The sequence below is a fragment of the Psammomys obesus genome, unplaced genomic scaffold (assembly GCF_907164565.1).
Source record: "Psammomys obesus unplaced genomic scaffold, mPsaObe1.curated_primary_1811, whole genome shotgun sequence".
Taxonomy (NCBI): Eukaryota; Metazoa; Chordata; class Mammalia; order Rodentia; family Muridae; genus Psammomys; species Psammomys obesus.
This window is the reverse complement of record NW_026590654.1, coordinates 2,533,774-2,553,643: the sequence shown is the minus strand read 5'-3', so window position 1 is coordinate 2,553,643 and position 19,870 is coordinate 2,533,774. Positions and strand designations below refer to the sequence as shown.

Here is a 19,870-nt window from a genome sequence, read left to right as displayed (position 1 = left end):
TTATTATTATTATTATTATTATTATTATTATTATTATTATTATTATTATTTCTGTTGTCGTTGAAGTCCAGCTTTAGACCATGATGGTCTAATAGGATATGAGGGATTATTTCAGTCTTCTTGTCTCTGTTGAGGCTTGCTTTATGATCAACTATATGGTCTGTTTCGGAGAAGGTTCCATGAAATGCTGAGAAAAAGGTAAATTCTTTTGTGTTTGGGTAAAAAGTTCTGTAGATGTCTGTTAGGTCCATTTGATTCACAATAGCTGTCAGTGTCATTGTTTCTCTGTTTAGTTTCTGTTTTGTTGACTTGTCCTTTGTTGAGAGTGGGGTGTTGAAGTCTCCGCTATTAATATGTGGGGATCTATCCATGGTTTAAGCTTTATTAATGTTTCTTTTACAAATATGGATGCCCTTGTATTTGGGGCATAGATGTTCAGAATTGTGATGTCTTCTTGGTGGAATTTTCCTTTGATGAGTATAATGTCCTACCTCATCTTTTTTGATTAATTTTGGCTGAAAGTCTATTTTATTAGATATTATAATGGCTACTCTTGTTTGATTCTTGTGTCTGTATGCTTGGAAAACCATCTTCCATCCCTTTACTCTCAGGTAATGTCTATCTTTGTGGCTGAGGTGTGTTTCTTGTATGCAGTGTCCTGTTTACACATCTGTTCTGTTAGTATGTGTCTTTTTAAGGAGAGTTGAGACCAATAATGTTAAGAGAGATTAATGACCAGTGGCTGTTAGATCCTTTTATTTTTATGTTGGTTGTGGGTAGTGTGTATGATTTTCTGCTTTTCATTTGGCTGTAGTGATATTATTTATTTCCTGTGTTTTTGGGGGTGTAGATAGCCTTCTTGGGTTGTATTTTTCCTTCTAGTATCTTCTGTAGGGCTGGGTTTGTGGGTGGATACTGTATAAATTTGTTTCTGTGGTGGAATAACTTGTTTTCTCCTATGATGATTGAGAGTTTTGCTGGGTATACTAGTCTGGGCTGACATCTGTATTCTTTTAGGGTTTGCGTGACATCTATCCAGGCCCTTCTAGTTTTCATAGTCTCTGTTGAAAAGTCAGGTATGATTCTGATGGGCTTGCCATTATATGTTACTTGGCCTTTTCCCTTGCAGTTTTTAGTATCTTCTTCTTCTTGTTGTTTTTCTTCCTTTTTTTGTATGTTTAGTGTTTTGACTATTATGTCACAGGAGGATTTTCTTTTCTGATTTAATCTATTAGGTGTTCTGTAGGCCTCTTCTATGCTTGTAGACATCTCTTTCTTTTAATTGGCAAAATTTTCTTGTATGATTTTATTAAAAATATTTTCTTGGCCTTGGAGACGGAACTCTTCTCTTTCCTCTATTTCTGTTATTCTTAGATTTCATCTTATCATGGTGTCCTTGATTTCTTAGATGGTTTGTGTCAGGAATTTTTTAGAATTAACATTTTCTTTGATGGATGTATCATCTTCTTCCACTGTACCTTCTACACTTGACATTCTTTCTTACATTTCTGGTATTCTGTTGGAGATGCTTATTTCCTGTTTTTTTTTTTTTCTGCAAGCTTTCCCTCTTCAGTATTTATGCCGTTTGTGATTTTTTTAATGTTTCTATTTCCATCTGCAGATCTTGAACCATTTTGTTGATTTTCTTCAACTGTCTGCTTGTATTTTCCTGCCTTTCATTCAATTCCTTCACCTGTGAGCTTTCCTCTATTTCTTCAGTGATTTAAATATTTCCTCTCTAAACACCATACAGTCTGTTTGACTGTATCTTTCTGTATTTCTTTACGGATTTTATTTTTTTCCTTCATTATCATCTTTATAAGCATTGATTTAAGGTAATTTTCTTGAGTTTCTCTTGTGTTAGGGTATCCAGGGCTGCTTGCCCTTGGACAACTGAGTTCTAGAGATGCCATATTGCTTTGGCTTTTGTTGATTGTGTTTTCATGCTGGCTTTTTCCCATCTGGCCCTCAGTCAATGGCTGGTAATTTCTGGTGCCTGCTGAGTCCTGGGGGTCAGAGAGTGGTTCAGGGATCTCTTGGGAAGGAAACTGGTTGTTCCTGCTGGAGCCCTCTTCACATTGGTGGTTATGGTCTCTGACTGTCGGGTGATTCTCAGAGAATTGCTGAAGCTCTTCTCAGGTGTATGATCATGTGGGCTAACTGGACTCCTCAGAAGACCAGAGGCTCTCCTCTCACCATGGGAAGTCCTGGAGACAGCTGTCCTGCCACTGGCTTTCTTGCTCTGAATTAATGAGCTGTTGCTGCATGAACACTGTGCTCAGCTGCTGTGTTTGCTGGGAACAGCCATCTTGAAGAACCATTGAGCCCAGAGATTTGGTCAGTCTCCCAAGGGAGACAGGTTGAGTTTTGGAGCAGTGTATGGGGCTGTTCCTGTGGCTCCCAGGCATCGTTAGGTCTGAGGTTGGCTCTCAATGCCCCAGTACTCAGAAGGTATTCACTGGCTCATGAGCACAGTACACAGGTGTGTGGCTAGAGGCTAAAGACCCCTTGCTTATGGGAACCCAGGATTTTTTCTGAGGATTAACTGGGTGTCCTGAGATCAGAACTGATCGTTTCCCTCACTGTATGTTTTCCTCACAACTGGGAGACCCAGTCTTTGGTGTTTGGGGCCCACAGTTTAGTCTGGGATGGTAAGCACAGCACACAAGTGTGTGGCTAGGTGCTGGAGACTGAGTACCTGTAGGAACCCAGGAACTTTTCTGGGGGTTTGTTGAGTGACTTGAGGTTGGTCAAGATTGTTTTCCTCATCATGGGCTTTCCTCTAACCTGAGGAACACAGTCACTGGTATTTCGGGGTCCACAGATCAGTCTGTTGGTTGCTGTGTACTCACTACTGCCCTGCTGATCAAACACAATGTGTGATCAGAACCACCATTTTGAATTCTCCCCCACTAATACCATTTCTTAGGCTTCATTTTTTGCCTGACTTTCACTAAAGATTCTTCCAGGTCCTCTAATAGCTACTTGATCTTCACTTTGATCTGTACTATATGTAGCTACCCTCTGGTGGGGCAGTCCTTGTTTGTCACCTCAACCTTCGTGCCCATCTGTTCACCCCCCTTGAATTGTCTTAGTACTGATTCCACTTTCTTTCATTAATTGCTTTAGTAGAATCTAATTCTGTTTGCTTGCTTGAGCCATTCCTCTCTATACAGTCCTGGCTGTCCTGGAACTCACTATCAGGCTGGCCTCAAACTAACAGAGATCCACCTGTTTCTGCCTTTCAAGTGCTGGGATGAAAGGTGTGTGTGCACCATGCCTGGCTTTCGATTCTGATTCTGATATACAACCCTTTTGTGTGTTCTCCTTGTCTCTTCTCAATGTTCCTGCGTCACTTTAGGGTCTTCATTATGTTTGTTGTGTAAAACTGTTGCTTTGGGAATTGAGACTCCATTATATTTATTTCTTTTAAAATATTGCACTGGTACACCACCTTCTTAATTTACAGGTCTATCCTTTACTATCAAGGTAGTTAGTTACCTTTCTAACATAAATATTTATACATGTGTTGTAAAATGTGTGTTAGCTTTCTGTTGACTGTGGAGTAAAACTCAAGCTGCAGAATCTAATGTTTATTGTCATTGCCCGGCCACCAACCTCTAGAGTTGCCTCCTCCAGAAATGTAAGTTGTGCAATTTATTTTCCTAGCACTTACTTATTTTGTGATATTTTATCCTCATTTTGCCACTTAATGATAATTTTCAAAATATAAATCCTTTGCATTGAAATTCACAAATATAAATAGTTGCTCCAGATACCATTCCTATTGTAAATATTTTATGTGATGTATACATTTTAGTTGATTATCTGTACATCAGCCTTTGTGATAATGAATGTAAATGGAAGGCTAAATATGTGTCCTTTCAACATGGGAACTATCACAGTGGCCAGTGCATAACTGGCTTACATTAAATACCTTCTCTTTATAATACACAATGTTCTACCTGATTTTAGAGAAAAAAAAAACAAAACAAACAACAACATTGACTATATGAATGCCATTCATAATCAATCAACAAACAACCTTAGCACTTTGCTGCTGTTTCTTAGGTCATTTCTTTGTAGTTATAGTTTACCACTTTCAAAATAGTAACAATGAGTGGTTCTGACATTTCATGTATGTACTGATCATTTATTAACAACATCAAGACGTTGTTAGATGCTTTATGATTGCCCATAGTCACTCATATAAATATACAGCCACTTGCTTAGTTAAAGGCTGCTTCTTACTGTTAAAACCATGATGGGCATGGTCTATGGTGCCTAGTAAAAAAGAGTACCCTATTTTTCTAGGGCCTTATTACGTTGAAGAGATGATATGTTTTTCAAGGCACCACACATTAGTGAATTGGTTTTCAGAAGGAAAAACTAAGTGTTTATGAAAAAATTTGACAAGTAATATACTCTGCCTGATTTCTTCCATATAATTCTTAGTCAATACCAAAAATTTTCCCCTTAAAAATGCAAAAAATTAAATTAAAACTAAATAATTCATAACATTCAATCATAGAATATGCATCAACATATTTTATACCTAGATTAAAAACATAAAGAACCTTATATATGAAAATACACCAAACTGCAGGCATTTAAGTTGTAGATTTGTCTTCATGTAATGTATTTTCATCCTTGCCTGCATAAAAAGGGAAATTAGAAAAAAAGAAAGCAAAACTAAAACTGGAATGGTTAATTTGTTTACCTGTGTGACCAGAAACCTCAGAGTCATACTGAGGGCACTTACAGACTAAAAGCTGGCATTCAACTTTATCACTAACTGAGACCCAGAAGTTGTTCACAAATCTGTGGAGCAGAGAGGTGAAGAAGGTGGGGAGGAGGCTGCTGGAGGACTATGAACGTTCTCAGCATGTTCTGGAAATGAAGGCAATTTCTTTGCAGAGTCCATTTCCAGGAAGCAATGCAGAGCAAGCAGGATAAAGAGATCCCTCTGTAAAACCTGTTCTGGAAGGAGCTCCTAACACCAGGAAGTACAGATTTTTACCTTAATAGCAACAGAATGCTTTAAAGAGTTTTAAGGACCCAGCAATTGGGGAGGCAGAGGCAGTTGGAGCTCTATGGGTTCAAGTCCAGCCTGGTCTACAAGGAGAGTCCAGTACAACCAAGGCTACACAGAGAAACCCTGTCTCAAACAACCACACACAAAAAAAATGTTTTAAGGAAACTGACATTATTGGACTTGTGTTAAAAAATGTGTATGATACATGGGTTTGAAAAAAAATCAGTGTAATTTCTAAGACAAAAGCTGTAACCATACCATCATGAAATTCTACTTAATTATTCAAGATGTACAATATTAACATATCATTCAGATGGCTTCCAGATGTTGACCTGAGTGAAATGGAATGGAGAGAGTAGAGGGATAGACAGACAGCTATAAGGTAGCTCTGGCATCAGGAACCACTTCAGTCCATTGGTCTGCAATAGCTGCCCTGTCAAGGTCTTGACACAACACTAAATGGCTGAATGGCAAAAACATTTCATCCCACCCTCCGGAATCACATTGTCACCAGGGCAGGTGTCTCCAGGGCATTCTGGAACTAATCTATTTTTTGACTACTTCTTGGCATTCTTTGCTGGTGTTCTTCAGCTTGTGGTACAACACTGAAATCTCCATTTTCATCTTTATATGGTGTTGCATTGTGTGGCTGTTTCTAAATCCAACCTTTTTATTCTAAGGCTACCAGCCATGTTGATTTGGCCTCATCCTTTAACTTTTCCTGAGAAAAATTATCTCCACATAAGTTGACCTTGTGAGTTCTCCAACATAGTTTTTGTAAGAAGAAGAGATAAAATTCTACCAACCATAAACAGGTGCCTGAATTTGGAGAGAAAACATTTCAAAACACTGTGGAAAAATTGATAGCCTTGGCTGATTGGCCTTGCCTTGGGAAATGTCTGAATGACATCCTTTACTTTAGGTGAAGATACAGGGCAGAAGATAATTTGTAAGATGGTCAGTAGGAAGAGAGTTCTTGCTTGCAAATATCAGTAACATCCACGTGACCTTTAGAGAGAGAGCTGAGCTTGAGGCTTCCATTTAGGAACCTTGATTCTGCTTGAGTTTATGGAGAGCCCAGAAAACTATAGAATGAATGTTGTTTTCAATCTATGAATGAGAACAGAGCATTGCTTTTCTGACATGTTTGGGATATCAATGACAGAGAGGCCTGAGAAAGCAAACCCAAAGAGAAGGGACAGAATGAAGTTGCTGTACTCAGAGGTGACAGGTGTCTAAAGACAAGCTACCAAAGGTTTCTTTAACCTTGCTGGACTCCCCCCTTGAGATCAGAAGATAAAAGTTTCCATATAGGAGGTACACACTCGTTGGAATCCTGGCCAGTGCAGACCAAAATTCTGGGTTAGTGCTGCACAAGTGAATGGCAGATGAATCAGTGAGAAAAGCAAAAGGAAAGGGGGCCTGTGGAAGGCAGGTCAGTTCGCTCTGGAGAACAACGTGATGGACTTTGTCGATTTGCTTCTTGTTGTATTTGCATTTGCTCAGGGAAACTAAACATACATATCAGGTCCTGGGCATTTGTGAAGAATTACTAGATATAGAAAAGAACTACTAGATATAGAATTTTCTAATGATGGAAACATATATTACTGGTTTTTTTTTTTTTTTGACTGTGTGATATTTGGGTCCTTTGTCAAAGTCTGCAGTAACTGCAGTAACATTTTAGCATGTCACAGGCCTTACAAAGCTGTTTTACTGTCAGATGTTCAAATAAGAAAATCACACCATTTCCTTTACCGACTCGAGGGACAGATCAGTGTGCTCATCAAGCTCAACCTTTCTCACAATAGGTACTCTGTTAAAGTGACAGTGGCACAGTGCATTACAGTACAAGTTCGCACATCCAAACCCGACGCCTTCATCAAGCTGCAAGTACTGGAAAGCGAGGAGGTCATGGTGAGCACCATCGGCAAAGGGCAAGCCATCATTCCTGCCTTTTACTTCCTTGGAAGTGAAAGAGCATTGAGCTCCCAGTGTAAGTACCTGTCTGGGGAATCAACTGCATTTATAAACAAATCCTTGTAGTGCTGTGACATTCAACATAATTAAAATATAAATCAAACATTGACACTTGACAAACATTGGATTTGACCCCAGTGATGCTATTGTAATTATTTGTCTTAGTAGATTTCACAAACAATAGATCGGTTAAGATTCTCCTTTAAAGACTGCATGTTGAGAAATTTTATTTCTTATACAGGAGCCTGCTGTTTTTTAGAGATTCATTTTTGTGTATGTCTATTAGTATTCTTCTACATGTATGAGTAGGCACCATGTGCATGGCTGGTCCCACAGAGCTCAGAAGAAGGAGTTGGATCTTTTGGAACTGGGTCCACTGGTGGCTTTAACGTACCATTTGGATGCTGTGAACTAAATCAGGATCCTGTTCAGTAAAGCATGTGCTCTTAAAGGATGGGCCATCTCTCTAGCCCTGCATGAAGTTTCTTAATAAATTTCTCTAAAACCAAAAGATTTGAAAGAATCTAGTCTTGTTTTTTTATTTATTTTATCTTCTTAAAATAAGAATGTCCTTTTAAGTATGCTATATTCTATAAGTAATATAATAGGGATATATGTAGCCCATTTAATCAGTAATACCAGAGCATATCAAATATACTAACATAATATTTCTCCTTTTTAGCTAGCAAGCAAATTCTCCTATCTCATTCTTCAACTAAGAAAGAAACAGAGGTGATAACCAAGAAAAAAGCTGCCCAAACAAGTCAGAAATCTTTTAAGGGAAGACCTGGAATTGTGGCAGCAGAAGCAGGTCTGCCTCTGCTGGAAGAAGATGTTGTGTCTATACCCACTACAGAAGAAAGTTCTAGCACACCACAGCAGGTATGTTAACTGAAAAAGAGAATGAATTACTTGAGGCTAGCTAGGAAGATGGCTCTGGATAAAATGTACATATGTAACTACAGCCTGGAAGGTTGAGATGAGCAGGTATCACTGGCCAGTTAGCCTAAGAAAAATAGAAAGTTCTAGATTTACTGAGAGACTCTGTCTCAAAAATATAAGGTAGAAAGTGACTGAGGAAGAAACCCCAAACTAACTCCGGCCTCCTCTTACACAAGTACGAACAAGTACACCTGCACACCCATGTACAGAGGCACATAGGATGAGTACATAAATATAAGTGAAAGTGAAGAACTTATCATAGAATGTAAACAGGGACTGGGGCATAACTGTGGTGATGTTTAACATCCCACTACTTAGAAATCATTACAGACGTATAAAAATAAAAAGAATGAATCAAGAAGCTGTGGTCACAACTCACAACTATCATGGAGACACCAAACTATCCAATTCAATAAAAAAAAGAAAGAGAGAAAGAGAAAAAAGAAAGAGAAAAAAAGAAAGAAAAGAAAAGAAAAGAAAGAAAGGCTATTAGAATGGTGTAGAAGAAAAGTGTAAGTCAGTAATCCATTTGAAATATTCAATGTATGCTTCCTGGAAATGGTTGTGTCTCAGGAGCAAAATAAGAATAATTTTGGGGATTTGAAAATTTTTATTATAGTGCCTTGGTCTTGGCATGCACAGGATATTTTATGACTTCCATGTGTGTGCCTGTGAGCACTCATGTGTGGAAGAACACCTGTCAAGGCACACCATGGAGAGCCAGAGGACAGCCTTTGGTGGAGGACCTTGCTTTCTATCTTATTTGTAAGAGGGTCTCTTTGTTTGCTACTGTTCATACACAGATTAGCTGGCCCAGAGCTTCTCTTGGGATGTTCCTGCCTATAGCTCCTGTCTTGCCACAAGAGCACTGGATGATAGATACAGCTACCACATGTAGCTTTAAAGGGTTTCTTGAGATTTGAATTCAGGTCCTCTCACTTTCAGAAGAACTTTATTCACTCAGGCATTCCCCTAGTCCACTTAGGATATTTTAAAACATAGATTTGGGGGATGCAGATATATGTTAAGAATGTTTGTTGCTTTTGGAAAGGACACATTTGGTTCCCAGAACCCATACAGGGTGGCTCACAATCTGCTACAACTTCAGCTCCAGAGATTGCACATTCTCTGGCCCCTCAAGGAACTGGCGCTCATGTGCAGGCATGTGCAAAACTGAAGTAATTGTTTTTTAAAAGATAAATATTTTGTGATTAAAAAATTAATGGACCCCTCAATAAAAACCAAACTACTTATAGATAGGCAGTATTAGCATAATGTAATAGCAAATACATTAATAATAATTGATAGTTTAATAGCCCACAAATGTGAAAACATATTAACATAGTATGTTAATAATCTTTTAGTTAAAATAACATCAACTGAGAATTTATGAAACAATTAATAATGAGTTTTTATAACAACTCTAAAATTATACTTCGTCAGCAAAATTGATGTGTGTATAGTGGAATACTGACTTTTCAATTAATCAGTGAGGCATGAGTGGCCAGAAGCCCATGAGCTAAGCTACTGCAGCAAGAATTAGAAACGAGCTACATAGTAACTCATTGAAACAAGACAAGGTTCTGAGAATGATGGGGAAATAAATCAGTGAAATGTGCAAACAAAACCCCTCAAAAGGGATTATCCATAGCTTTTTCTTTTATGATTCTAAAATATATATGCTACTTATAAGACCTGGAGAAACACAGAAGGCATAAATTTACCAAACTCAGGAAAATGGCACAGGATTTTAAGGCACTTGAGTAGTACTGATTAAAATATTATGTATACAGTGCTCTGCCTACAGGCCAGAAGAAGGCATCAGATCACATTATAGGTGGATGTGAGCCACCATGTGGTTGTTGGGGATTGAACCTCTGAGCCATCTCTCCAGCCTGAGTAGTACAGAGTAATGTATGCTTGCAGAGTTAAACACTAGGGTCAGGAGAGACTGGTGGTAGGTGAGAAAGGAGTTTAGCAAAACACATTAATAAGAAAATAACTGAGTAAAGTGATAAAACAGTAAAATTGCAAGTATAATATCTTCAAAGTATTCACTTGACACCACATGATCAGGTGGCTCATGGAACAGGTCAAGCTTTCAAGGAATAGTTTTTTTGTTTTGTTTTAGAAAACAGAAGAACAATCTTGTCTTATTACATCTCCTTATTTAGGTAGGAAATTTGAGACAGGGTCTGACTCCACAGCCCATGACTGTCTGGGAACTTGCTATGTATCACAAGCTAACCTTACTTTCAGTAACCCACCAGCCTCAGCCTCTGAGTGATGGAATTAGAGACATGAGCCCCTGCCTCTGGTTTATTTTATTTATTTATTTAATCATTTTTACAGCCTGATCCCAGCCCCTTCTCTCCTCTCCTCCCAGTCCCACCCTCACACCTCCTTCTTTCATTCCTCTCTCCCCTTCTCTTCAGAGAAGGGGAAGCCCCCTCCCCCCCCGCCACGGGTACCAACATGCTCTGGCACATCAAGTCACAGCAGGACTAAGTTCTTCCTCTCCCACTGAGGCCAGATAAGGCAGTCTAGCTATGGGAAAGGGATCTAAAGGCAGACAACAGAGTCAGAGACAGCCTCTGCTCTAGTTGTTAGGGGACCCCCATGATAACCACGCTGCACATCTGCTATATATGTGCAGGGAACCTAGGCCCAGCCCATGCCTGCTCTTTGGTTGGTTGTTCAGTCTCTGTGAGCTCTCACCGTCCCCAGTTAGTATACTCTGTAGGTCTTCTTGTTGTGTCCTTGACTCCTCTGGCTCCCTCAATCATTCCTCCCTCTTCTACAAAACTCCCCATCCTTGGCCTATTGTTTGGCTGTTGGTCTCCATATCTGTTTCCATAAGCTTCTTGATAAAGCATCTCAGAAGACAGTTATGGTAGGCTCCTGTCTGCAAGCATAGCAGAGTATCATTAATAGTGTCAGAGGTTGACTCTCTCTCATAGGGTGGGTCTCAGGTCATTTGTTGGACAGTCATTGGTTGGCCATTCCTTCTCTCTCTGCTCCATCTTTATCCTACACTTCTTGTAGGAAGGAAAAATTTGGGGTGGAAGATTTTATGGGTGGGGTGTTGTCCCTTTCCTTCCACTAGAAGTCCTACCTGGCTAAAGGGGGTGGACACTTGAGGTTCTATATCCTCTGCTGCTAAGAGTCTCAGCTAGGGTCACTTCCATAGACTCCTGAGAGCTTTCTCCATAGCATATGTTCCCTCCCAACACCAATTTTCATTCTCTCTCCAAGCCTCCCCCCTTTTCCCACACCTGATCCGCATCCCCTTCCTCTCTCAACTCTCTTTTCCACCCAGTTCCCTCCCTCCATCTAATTCAGATGTTTTATTTCCCCTCTGAGTGAGATTCAAGCAACCTCCCTTGGACCCTTCTTGTTACTTAGCTTCTTTGGGTCTGTGGATTGTAGCATGGATATCCTGTACTTTATACTTATAAGTGAGTACATACCATTTATGTCTGTACCGGATGGTTTTAGCTATCCTGGGTTTTTAATTTTTCCATATGAAGTTGAGAATTGCTTTTTCAAGGTCTATAAAGAATTGTGTTAGAATTTTTTATTCATTTATTTTATTTTTTAATTTTTTATTTTATTTTTATTAATTACAGTTTATTCACTTTGTATTCCAGCTGTAGCCCCCTCCCCCATTCCCTCCCAATCTCACCCTTTCCCCTCTTCTTCTCCTATGCTCCTCCCCCAGTCCAATGATAGAGGAGGTCCTCCTCCCCTTCCATCTGACCCTAATAAATCAGGTCTCATCAGGACTGGCTGCATTGTCTTCCTCTGTGGCCTGGTAAGGCTTATCCCCAATCTGGTGGAGGTGATAAAAAAGCCAGCTCATGAGTTCATGTCAGAGATGGTCCCTGTTCCTATTATTGGGGAACCCTCTTGGACACTGAGCTGCCATGGGCTACATCTGTGCAGGGGTTCTAGGTTATCTCCATGAATAGTCCTTGTTTGGAGTATCAGTCTCACAAAAGACCCCTGTGCCCAGATTTTTTGGTTCTGTTGCTCTCCTTGTGGAGCTTCTGTTCTCTCCCGGTCTTTCTATCTCCTCTCTCTTTCATAAGATTCCCTGCACTCTGCCCAAAGTTTGGCTATGAGTCTCAGAATCTGCTTTAATACTCTGCTGGGTAGAGTCTTTCAGAAGCCTTCTGTGATAGGCTCCTGTACTGTTCCCTGTTTTCTCTCTCTTCTGATGCCCATCTCATTTGCCTTTTCGAATGAAGATTGAGCATTTTACCTGGGGTCCTCCTTAGATTTTAGTGTGAGTATCCTGTATTATGTGTCTAATATCCACTTATAAGTGGTTATATACCATGTGTGTTTTTCTGCTTCTGGGATACCTCATTCAGGATGATCTTTTCTACATCCCACCATTTGCCTGAAAATTTCATGATTTCCTTGTTTTTAATTGCTGAGTAGTATTCCATTGTGTATATGTACCACAATTTCTGTATCCATTCCTCAACTGAGGGACATCTGGGTTGTTTCCAGCTTCTGACTATTACAAATAAAGCTGCTCTGAACATGGTTGATCAAATGTCCTTGTTGTATACTTGAGCATCTTTTGGATATATGCCTAGGAGTGGGATAGCTGGATTTTGGGGTAGCACTGTTCCTAATTGTCTGAGAAAGAGCCAGATTGATTTCCAAAGTGATTGTACAAGTTTACATTCCCACCAGCAGTGGAGGACGGTTCCTCTTTCTCCACATCCTCTCCAGCATGTGTTGTCACTTGAGTTATTGATCTTAGCCATTCTGATGGGTGTAAGGTGAAATCTCAGGGTCATTTTGATTTGTATTTCCCTGATGACTAAGGATGTTGAGCATTTCTTTAAGTCTTTCTCTGCCATTCAGTGTTCCTCCATTAAGAATTCTCTGTTTAGCTCTGTACTCCATTTTTTTTAGTTGGGTTACTTGATTTGTTGCTGTTTAACTTTTAGCACAGAATTCTATCTGAATTTGAAAGAAGAGATAACACCAACATTCCTCAAAGTATTCCACAAAATAGAAACAGAAGGAACATTACCAAACTCATTCTCTGAGGTCATAATCACCCTGATACATAAACCACACAAAGACACAACAAAGAAAGAAAATTTCAGACCAACTTTTCTTTAAACCAAACCAAACCAAACTAAGACAACAACAACAAACTCAATAAAATACTTGCAAACCGAATCCAAGAACACATCAAAAATACCATTCACCGTGATCAAGTAGGCTTCATCCAAGGGATACAGAAATGGTTCAATGTACAAAAATCCATCAATGTAATCCACCATATGAACAAAATACCCATATCTTTTGATTAATTTTTGTTGAAAATCTACCTTATTAGATATTAGAATGGCTACTTCAGCTTGATTCTTGGGTTCCTTTGCTTGGAAATTCTTTTTCTAGCTCTTTACTCTAAGGTAACGTCCATCTTTGTTGATGAAGTATATGCTACTTGTATGCAGGTGAATAATGGATCCTGTTTTTGCATCCATTCTGTTAGCCTGTGTCTTTTTATTGGGGAATTGAGTCCATTGATATTGAGAGTTATTACTAATTATTGTTAATTCCTGTTATTTTTATGTTGGTGGTGGCAGAGTGGTGTGTGTGTGTGTGTGTGTGTGTGTGTGTGTGTGTGTGTATGTGTGTATGTGTGTATGTGTGTGTGTGTGTGTGTTTCCCTTCTTTTGCTTGTGTGGAACTATTTATTTCCTGTGTTTTCTTGGGTGTACTTATTCTTCTTGGGTTGGAGTTTTCCTTCTAGCATCTTTTGTAGGGCTGGATTTGTGGATAGATATTGTTTAAATTTGGCTTTATCCTGGAATATCGTGTTTTCCCCATCTATGGTGATTAAGAGTTTTGCTGGTTATTATAGTCTGGGTTGATATCTGTGGTCGCTCATAGTCTTCAATACATCTGCCTAGGCCCTTCTGGCTTTAGAGTCTCTGTGGAGAAGTTGGGTGTAATTCTCATAGGTCTGCCTTTTTATGTTACTTGGCCTTTTTCCCTTGTTGCTTTTAATATTATTTCTTTGTTCTGTACATTTAGTTTTTTTTATTATTATGTAGTGCAAAGATTTTTCTCTTCTGGGACAATATATTTGTTGTTGTATAAGCTTCTTGCATGTGTATAAGCATCTCTTTTTTGGGAGTTTGGGAAGTCTTCCCCATGATTTTGTTGAAAATATTATATAGGCCTGGGAGCTGAAAGTATTCTCCTTCTATTCCTATTATTCTTAGGTTTGGTCTTTTTATAATGTCTCAGATTTCCTGGATGTTTTGTGTAAGGAACATTTTATATTTAACACTTTCTTTGACTGATGAATCATTTTCTTCAATTGTATCTTTTACTCCTGAGATTCCTCCATGTCTTGTATTTTCTTTTTTTTTTATTTTTTAATTTTATTTTTTTCTTATCAGTTACATTTTATTAACTCTGTATCCCAGCCGTGTCCCGATCTCTCATTCCCTCCCAGTCCCTCCCTCCCTCATCTCCACTGTGCCCCTTGCCAAGTCCACTAAGAGGGGGGACCTCCTCTCCATTCATCTGATCCTGTTTTATCAGGTATCTTCAGGACTGGCTGCAAAGCTCTCCTCTGTGGCCTAACAGGACTGCTCCTCCCTTGGGGGGTGGGGAGGCCAAAGAGCCAGTCATTGAGTTCCTGTTAGAAATAGTCCTTGTTCCCCTCACTATGGAAAACCAATTGGTTACTGAGCTACCACAGGCTACATCTGAGCAGAGGATCTAGGTTACATTCATACATGGTCCTTGGTTGCATGTCAGTCTCAGAAAAGACCCTGTGCCCAGATATGTTTGGTCCTTGTGGAGCTCCTATCCTTTCCTCATCAGACTAACTCCCCTTCTTTCTTATGATTCCCTGTACTCTGCCAAAGGTTTGGTCATGAGTCTTTGCTTTGAAAACACTGCTAGTTAGACTTTTTGAAATGCGCTCAGTAGACTTCTGTCAATGTTTAATGTGCATCCCATCTGTCTTTCAAAACGCTCTCTTGATTATCTTTTTTAGGTGTATAGATTTCATTATGTTTATCATATCTTATAGGTCTATATAAGTGAGTATATATCGTGTTTGTCTTTCTCCTTCTGGGATATTTCACTCAGGATGATCTTTTCTAGGTCCCACCATTTGCCTGCAAATTTCATGATTTCCTCCTTTTTGATTGCTGAGTAGTATTCCATTGTGTAAAAATACCACAATTTCTGTACCCATTCCTCCGTTGATGGACATCTGGGTTGTTTCCAGGTTCTGGCCATTACAAATAAAGCTGCTATAAACATGGTTGAGCAAATATCTCTTTTGTGTATTTGAGCAAACTTTGGGTATATACCTAGCAGTGGTATAGCTGGGTCTTGGGGAAGCACTATTCCTAATTATTTAGAAAGCACCAGATAGATTTCCAGAGTGGTTGTACCAGTTTACATTCCCACCAGCAGTGGAGGAGGGTTCCCCTTTCTCCACAACCTCTCCAGCATGTGTTGTCCCTTGAGTTTTTCATTTTGGCCATTCTGATGGGTGTAAGGTGATATCTCAGGGTCGTTTTGATTTGCATTTCCCTGATGGCTAATGAGGATGAGCATTTCTTTAAGTGTTTCTCTGCCATTCGATATTCCTCTGTTGAGAATTCTCTGTTTAGCTGTTCCCCATTTTTTAATTGGATTGCTTGGTTTGCTGCTTTTCAGCTTCTTTAGTTCTTTGCATATACTCGATATTAGTCCTCTGTCAGATAAAGGGTTAGTGAAGATTCTTTCCCAATCTGTAGGCAGGCGTTTTGTTTTGATGACAGTGTCCTTTGCTTTACAGAAGCTTTTCAGTTTCATGAGGTCCCATTTATTGATTGTTGCTCTTAGAGCCTGTGCTGTTGGTGTTCTGTTCAGGAAGTTGTCTCCTGTGCCAATGAGTTCTAGGCTGTTCCCCACTTTTTCTTCTAACAGATTTAGAGTATCTGGTTTTATGTTGAGGTCTTTGATCCACTTGGACTTTAGTTTTGTGCAGGGTGATAAATATAGATCTATTTTCATTTTTCTGCATGTGGACATCCAGTTGGACCAGCACCATTTGTTGAAGATGCTGTCTTTTTTTTCCATTGAATGGTTTTGGCTTCTTTGTCAAAAATTGAGTATTCATAGGTGTGTGGGTTTATTTCTGGGTCTTCTATGTGGTTCCATTGATCCTCCTTTCTGTTTTTATGCCAATACCATGCAGATTTTATTACTATTGCTCTGTAGTACAACTTGAGATCGGGGATGGAGATACCTCCAGATAATCTGTTGTTGTACAGGATTGTTTTGGAGATTCTGGGTTTTTTGTTTCTCCATATGAAGCTGAGAATCTTTTTTTTTCAAGGTCTGTAAAGAATTGAGTTGGTATTTTGATGGGAATTGCATTGAATCTGTAGATTGCTTTTGGCAGGATGGCCATTTTCACAATGTTAATCCTACCAATCCATGAGCACGTGAGATCTTTCCATCTTCTGAGATCTTCTTCAATTTCTTTCTTCAGAGACTTGAAGTTTTTCTCAAACAGATCTTTCACTTCCTTGGTTAGTGTCACACCAAGGTACTTTATGTGGTTAGTGGCTATTGTGAAGGGTGTTGTTTCCCTAATTTCTTTCTCGGCCATTTTGTCTTTGGTATACAGGAGGGCTTCTGATTTTTTTGAGTTGATTTTGTATCCTGCCACTTTGCTGAAGGTGTTTATCAACTGGAGGAGTTCTCTGGTTGAATTCTTGGGGTTGCTCATATATACTATCATATCATCTGCGAATAGTGACATTTTGACCTCTTCCTTTCCGATTTGTATCCCCTTGATCTCCTTTAGTTGTCTTATTGCTCTGGCTAGGACTTCAAGTACTATGTTGAAGAGGTAGGGAGAGAGTGGGCAGCCTTGTCTTGTCCCTGATTTCAGTGGGATTGATTTAAGTTTCTCTCCATTGAGTTTGATGTTGGCTATAGGCTTGCTGTATATTGCCTTTACTATCTTTAGGTATGTGCCTTGTATCTCTGATCTCTCCAAGACTTTAAACATAAATGGGTGTTGGACTTTGTCAAATGCTTTTTCAGGATCTAAGGAGATGATCATGTGGTTTTTCTCCTTCAGTTTGTTTATGTGGTGGATTACATTGATGGATTTCCGTATGTTGAACCACCCTTGCATGCCTGGGATGAAGCCTACTTGGTCGTGGTGGATGATATCTTTGATGTGTTCTTGGATTCGGTTTGCAAGTATTTTATTGAGTATTTTTGTATCAATGTTCATAAGAGAGATAGGCCTGAAGTTCTCTTTTTTTTGTTGGGTCTTTGTGTGGTTTAGATATCAGGGTGACTGTTGCTTCATAGACTGAGTTTGGTAATGTACCTTCTGTTTCTATTTTGTGGAATAGTTTGAGGAGAATTGGTGTGAGCACTTCTTTGAAGGTCTGGTAGAATTCCACGCTGAAACCATCTGGTCCAGGGCTTTTTTTGGAGGGGAGACTGTGAATGACTGCTTCAATTTCCTTGGGGGATATAGGACTATTCAGTCTTTCTACCTGATCTTGACTTAATGTTGGAAGATGGAATCTATCAAGAAAATTGTCCATTTCATTTAGATTTTCAAATTTTGTGGCATATAGGCTTTTGTAGTATGACCTAATGATTGTTTGAATTTCCTCTGTGTCTGTAGTTATGTCACCCTTTTCATCTCTGATTTTGTTGATTTGGATAGATTCTCTCTGCTTTTTAGTTAGTTTGGCTAAGGGTTTGTTGATCTTGTTGATTTTCTCAAAGAACCAGCTTTTTGTTTCATTGATTCTTTGAATAGTTTTATTTGTTTCTAATTGATTGATTTCAGCCCTGAGTTTGATTATTTCCAGCCTTCTGCTCCTCTTGGGTGTATCTGCTTCTTTTTTTTCTAGGGTTTTCAGTTGGGCCATTAAGTTGTTTGTATGTGATATTACGAATTTCTTCTTGCAGGCACTTAGTGCTATAAATTTTCCCCTGAGCACTGCTTTCAATGTGTCCCATAAATTTGGGTATGTTGTGCCTTCATTTTCATTGAATTCTATGAAGTCTTTAATTTCTTTCTTTATTTCTTCCTTAACCCAGCTGTCGTTGAGTAACAGGTTGTTCAGTTTCCATGTGCGTGTAGGCTGTTTGTTATTTCTGTTGTTGTTGAGATCCAGCTTAAGTCCATGGTGGTCAGATAGAATACAAGGGATTATTTCAATCTTTTTGTATCTGTTGAGGCTTTCTTTATGACCAACTATATGGTCTATTTTGGAGAAGGTTCCATGCGGTGCTGAAAAGAAGGTATACTCTTTTGAGTTTGAATGAAAAGATCTGTAGACGTCTATTAGGTCCATTTGATTTAGTGTCTCTGTAAGTGTTTTTATTTCCCTATTTGTTTTCTGTCTAGTTGATCTGTCCCTTGGTGAGAATGGAGTGTTGAAGTCTCCCACTATTAGGGTTTTAGGATCAATGTGTGATTTAAGCTTTAATATTGTTTCATTTACGAATGTAGGTGCTCTTGTATTTGGGGCATAGATATTCAAAATTGTGATGTCCTCTTGGTGGATTTTTCCTTTGATGAGAATATAGTGGCCGTCCTTATCTTTTTTGATTAACTTGGGTTGAAAGTCTATTTTATTAGATATTAGGATGGCTACTCCCGCTTGTTTTCTGGAACCATTTGCTTGAAAGACATTTTTCCAGCCCTTTACTCTGAGGTAGTGTTTATCTTTGTTGCATAGGTGTGTTTCTTGGATGCAACAGAATGATGGATCCTGTTTCCGCAACCATTCTGTTAGTCTGTGTCTTTTAATTGGGGAGTTGAGTCCGTTGATGTTGATAGAAACTAGTGACCAACAATTGTTACTTACTTTAGATGTGGTGTTGGTGGTGTCACTGAGTTTCATTGCTTGTCTTCTTTTGGTTTTTTTGTTGTGTAGTTATCTATTTCCTCTGTTTCCTTCGATGTAGTTGTTTTCTTTGGTTTGGACTTTCCCTCCTAGTAGCTTTTGTAGAGCTGGGTTACTATGTAGATATTGTTTAAATTTGGTTTTGTCTTGGAATATCTTGAATTCTCCGTCTATGTTGATTGAAAGTTTTGCTGGGTATAGTAGTCTGGGTTGGAATCTGTGGTCCCTTAAGGACTGTATGATTTCTGTCTGGCTTTCATAGTTTCTGTTGAGAAATCTGGTGTGATTCTGATAGGTCTACCTTCATATGTTACTTGGCCTTTTTCCCTTGCTGCTTTTAGAATTTTTTCTTTGTTCTGTAGGTTCAGTGTTTTGACTATGATGTGACGTGAAGAATTTCTTTTCTGGTCTAGTCTACTTGGTGTTCTGTAGGCCTCTTGTATGTTTATGGCCATCTCCTTCTTTAAGTTGGGAAAGTTTTCTTCTATAATTTTCTTGAAAATATTTTCCGGACCTTTGAGCCTGATGTCTTCTTTTTCTTCTACTCCTATTATTCTTAGGTTTTGTCTTTTCATGGTGTCCTTGATTTCTTGGATGTTTTGTGTTTGGAACTTTTCTGATTTTATTTTTTCTTTGAGAGACGTGTCAATTTCTGCAAGTGTATCTTCGGCTCCTGAGATTCTTTCTTCCGTCTCTTGTATTCTGTTGGTGATGCTTACCTTTGTGGTGCCTGATCTTTTCTCTATGTTCTCCAGCTCCTGGTTTTTCTCTATTTGTGTTTTCTTTATTGATTCTAATTCTGTTTTCATGTCTTGCACCATTTCCTTCATCTGTTTGAATGTGGACTCCTGCTTTTCAATGATAGCTTCTATTTTTTTGTCCGTTTCCTCTCTGTGTATCACTAATTGTGCCTCTACTTCTTTGGGTATAATTGCCTGTATTTCTATGAGAGCTTTGTTTATTTCTTCTTTATTTGCCT

At 39.0% G+C, this 19,870-nt stretch overlaps 1 protein-coding gene across 1 annotated transcript in view; it reads left to right on the top strand.

The window, feature by feature from the left end:
• The window catches only part of Adgb (androglobin), a gene marked incomplete at its 5' end in the record, with an annotated part of 67,054 nt that overhangs the window by 10,981 nt on the left and 36,203 nt on the right, over positions 1-19,870 (top strand). The window contains 2 exons of the mRNA XM_055608084.1: positions 6,847-7,031; positions 7,698-7,897. Of these exons, the coding sequence (XP_055464059.1) occupies positions 6,847-7,031; positions 7,698-7,897 (385 nt within the window). The remainder of the gene's footprint in view (positions 1-6,846; positions 7,032-7,697; positions 7,898-19,870) is intronic.